Below are 2,443 nucleotides of genomic sequence, written 5' to 3'. Positions count from 1 at the left end.
GATGGCGTTTGTGGCAGAGGAGAGGAAACGCCACAAGGTCTACCCGCCCCCCGAGCAGGTCTTCACCTGGACGCAGATGTGTGACATCTGGGATGTGAGTGGAGCCGCTGGGGAGGGTGGGGGGAGGCCTCTCCAGCTGTGCTGGGTGCACAGACACGGTCGTTGGGTGTTGGCTCCCTTAAGCTTCGCTCCCACGGGACGTGGGTGCTGTTGGTTCTCCCGCGTAACTCGTCAGTCCCGGCTTGTCTTTCATCCCTGAAACCAAAACAAGGATTTATTGCTTTATTACCCTCCCTGGCCATGGAATTTCCTTTAAAACTCCCGTTGGACTTTTGACCTTATTTCCAGCGTAACGCAGTGTGAGTGTTGGATCTCGAACATCTCTTGTTCAAGCGATCTGTAACGAACTGCAGTAAAAATGATGGTGTTTCAGGCAATCCCGTTGCCAAGAAGCTGCGTCAAAAACATCACAGCAAGTCTGATGCCTAAATGTGAGGGAATGTACGTGGAAAATATTGTCACAAGGTGTTTTGCGGAGGCTCTCTGCAGACTTTGGTCTTTTCCACTCGAAATCTCTCCGTAATCCCTAACAGCAGAGCTGTGGCGATGTTAATCCTCAGCGTTAGGTGGGGCCCGTGTGCTTGGACTTGGTAGTAACAAGGTGTCGGTGATTTAACTTCAGTTCCTGGTGTTTTTTGTCAGTGTGTTTGTTTTAGGATAAAACTAATTTCTAAGCTTATTTTTTTTCCCTTCCCTTTTTCGGGTACAACACCAGTTGTAACCCACTGCTGACAAAGCTCTGCTTTCAGGTAAAGGTTGTCATTTTGGGACAAGACCCGTATCATGGACCTAATCAAGCTCACGGGCTGTGTTTCAGCGTCCAGAAGCCTGTCCCACCTCCGCCCAGGTACGGCAGTTTGCCAAATCCCGTTGGTTTAGGGGTGATCTGCAGCCAGTGCCGCGTTGCTCGCGGCCGAGAGCCAGACCCTTGATACCAAGAGCCTCGTGGCAGCTGAAATTGGAGTTGTGCGTTGCTTAGAAAAACCGTCGCCGCAGAATTGCGGATAATTCCGTGTCGTTTGGTGTCTTCTGAAGGGCGTGTTGGCCGTCAGCTTGTGTTTTCGGTTGTGCTGGCGCCTTCTCCTGAAGCTTCTGTCTGGGCACACAAAGGAGGATCCTTGTTACCCTGCTCCTACAGATTTAATTATCTTAAACGAGCAGACTAAAATCCATACCCTTCCTTCTTGCCTGGTGTGCGAGCAGCGAGTGTGGCTGTTTCCCCTTTAAACGTGCGTATTAAAAAACTGCTGCTGGTTTCTGTTTGCAGTTTAGAAAATATTTACAAGGAGCTGTCTACAGATATTGAGGACTTCACTCACCCCGGCCATGGGGATCTCACTGGCTGGGCCAAGCAAGGTGGGTTAAGAGACGCTGTAGATCCTAAAAAAGCCCCTCTAGAAACCAGACCCGTGGCTGCTGTCAAAGAGAAAATAATTCTGAGCGCCCATCGCTCGGCAGGGACCGCAGAGCAGAGGTTGAGCGTGTCGTGTCTCTGGGGCAGCAGGAAGCAGTGGCTACACACCGGGGGGTTGTGCCGTCCTCTGACTCTGCCTTGTTTGCCAGGAGTGCTGCTGCTCAACGCCGTCCTCACGGTGCGGGCTCACCAGGCCACCTCCCACAAGGAGCGAGGCTGGGAGCAGTTCACGGACGTGGTGGTGTCCTGGCTCAACAAGAACCTGCACGGGCTGGTCTTCATGCTGTGGGGAGCCTATGCCCAGAAGAAAGGCAGCTCCATCGACCGGGTACCGCTTCCTCCTCCTCCTCCTCCCTTCCTTCCCACTCCTGTTCTTCTCGGGGTGGGTGGACGCTAGAGGGCACTTCCCTGCAGGGCTGGCGGTTTCTCCCTGCGTGAACTCTGCTGTCACATTTCTGTGGGGCTCCAGCTTGGCCTTTGCCAGAATTAAGCAACAGAAGTGGAGCAAGTGTGACCTTCTGGGGTCAACAGAGGGTCCGGTGAGGACAGCCGTGTTTTTCCTGGGGAAAGGCTCCTGAATCAGCGTACGACGTGCCGTGGGGATTGCAGCAGTGGGAGGATGGGCAGGGCCTTGCTGCTCCTTCTTGTAGCCCAACCCGCTCTGCTCGGTGGGGCGCAAGTCTCAATCCCCACGGCCGGTTTGGAGGTTCCTCTTGGTGGTGGCTGAGGAGGTGTGGAGAGGAGGTGGCACCTCCCGGGAGCTGCAGGACGCCGGTCTAACGAGCTGTTTCCTCTCCTGCTCTGCAGAAACGCCACCACATCCTGCAGACGGTTCACCCCTCGCCCCTCTCCGTCAACAGAGGGTTCTTCGGCTGTCGGCACTTCTCGAAGACGAATGAGCTGCTCAAGAAGTCCGGGAAGAAGCCCATTGACTGGCGAGCGCTCTGAGGAGCTGCCGGGGCCTGATGG

At 54.7% G+C, this 2,443-nt stretch overlaps 1 protein-coding gene across 1 annotated transcript; it reads left to right on the top strand.

Moving 5' to 3' along the window:
• Window position 1: 1 nt before the first annotated feature.
• UNG (uracil-DNA glycosylase) lies at window positions 2-2,443 on the top strand. Its single transcript, XM_010131299.1, has 5 exons — window positions 2-94; window positions 810-907; window positions 1,328-1,416; window positions 1,624-1,802; window positions 2,282-2,443. Exons 1-5 carry the CDS (start codon window positions 2-4, stop codon window positions 2,420-2,422), a joined length of 600 nt encoding a protein of 199 aa, XP_010129601.1. The 3' UTR covers window positions 2,423-2,443.

The sequence above is a fragment of the Buceros rhinoceros genome, unplaced genomic scaffold (assembly GCF_000710305.1).
Source record: "Buceros rhinoceros silvestris isolate BGI_N320 unplaced genomic scaffold, ASM71030v1 scaffold37582, whole genome shotgun sequence".
In the NCBI taxonomy this organism is placed as follows: domain Eukaryota; kingdom Metazoa; phylum Chordata; class Aves; order Bucerotiformes; family Bucerotidae; genus Buceros; species Buceros rhinoceros.
Note: the sequence above shows the minus strand (reverse complement) of the source record. Positions and strands in the feature narration are given on the sequence as shown.

Excerpts from the sequence above, each read along its gene's own strand:
- UNG (XM_010131299.1), top strand. The coding sequence starts at position 2 with ATGGCGTTTGTGGCAGAGGAGAGGAAACGCCACAAGGTCTACCCGCCC. Across the intron at positions 95-809 it reads AGATGTGTGACATCTGGGAT|GTAAAGGTTGTCATTTTGGG; the intron begins GTGAGTGGAGCC and ends CTCTGCTTTCAG. Across the intron at positions 908-1,327 it reads CCTGTCCCACCTCCGCCCAG|TTTAGAAAATATTTACAAGG; the intron begins GTACGGCAGTTT and ends TTCTGTTTGCAG.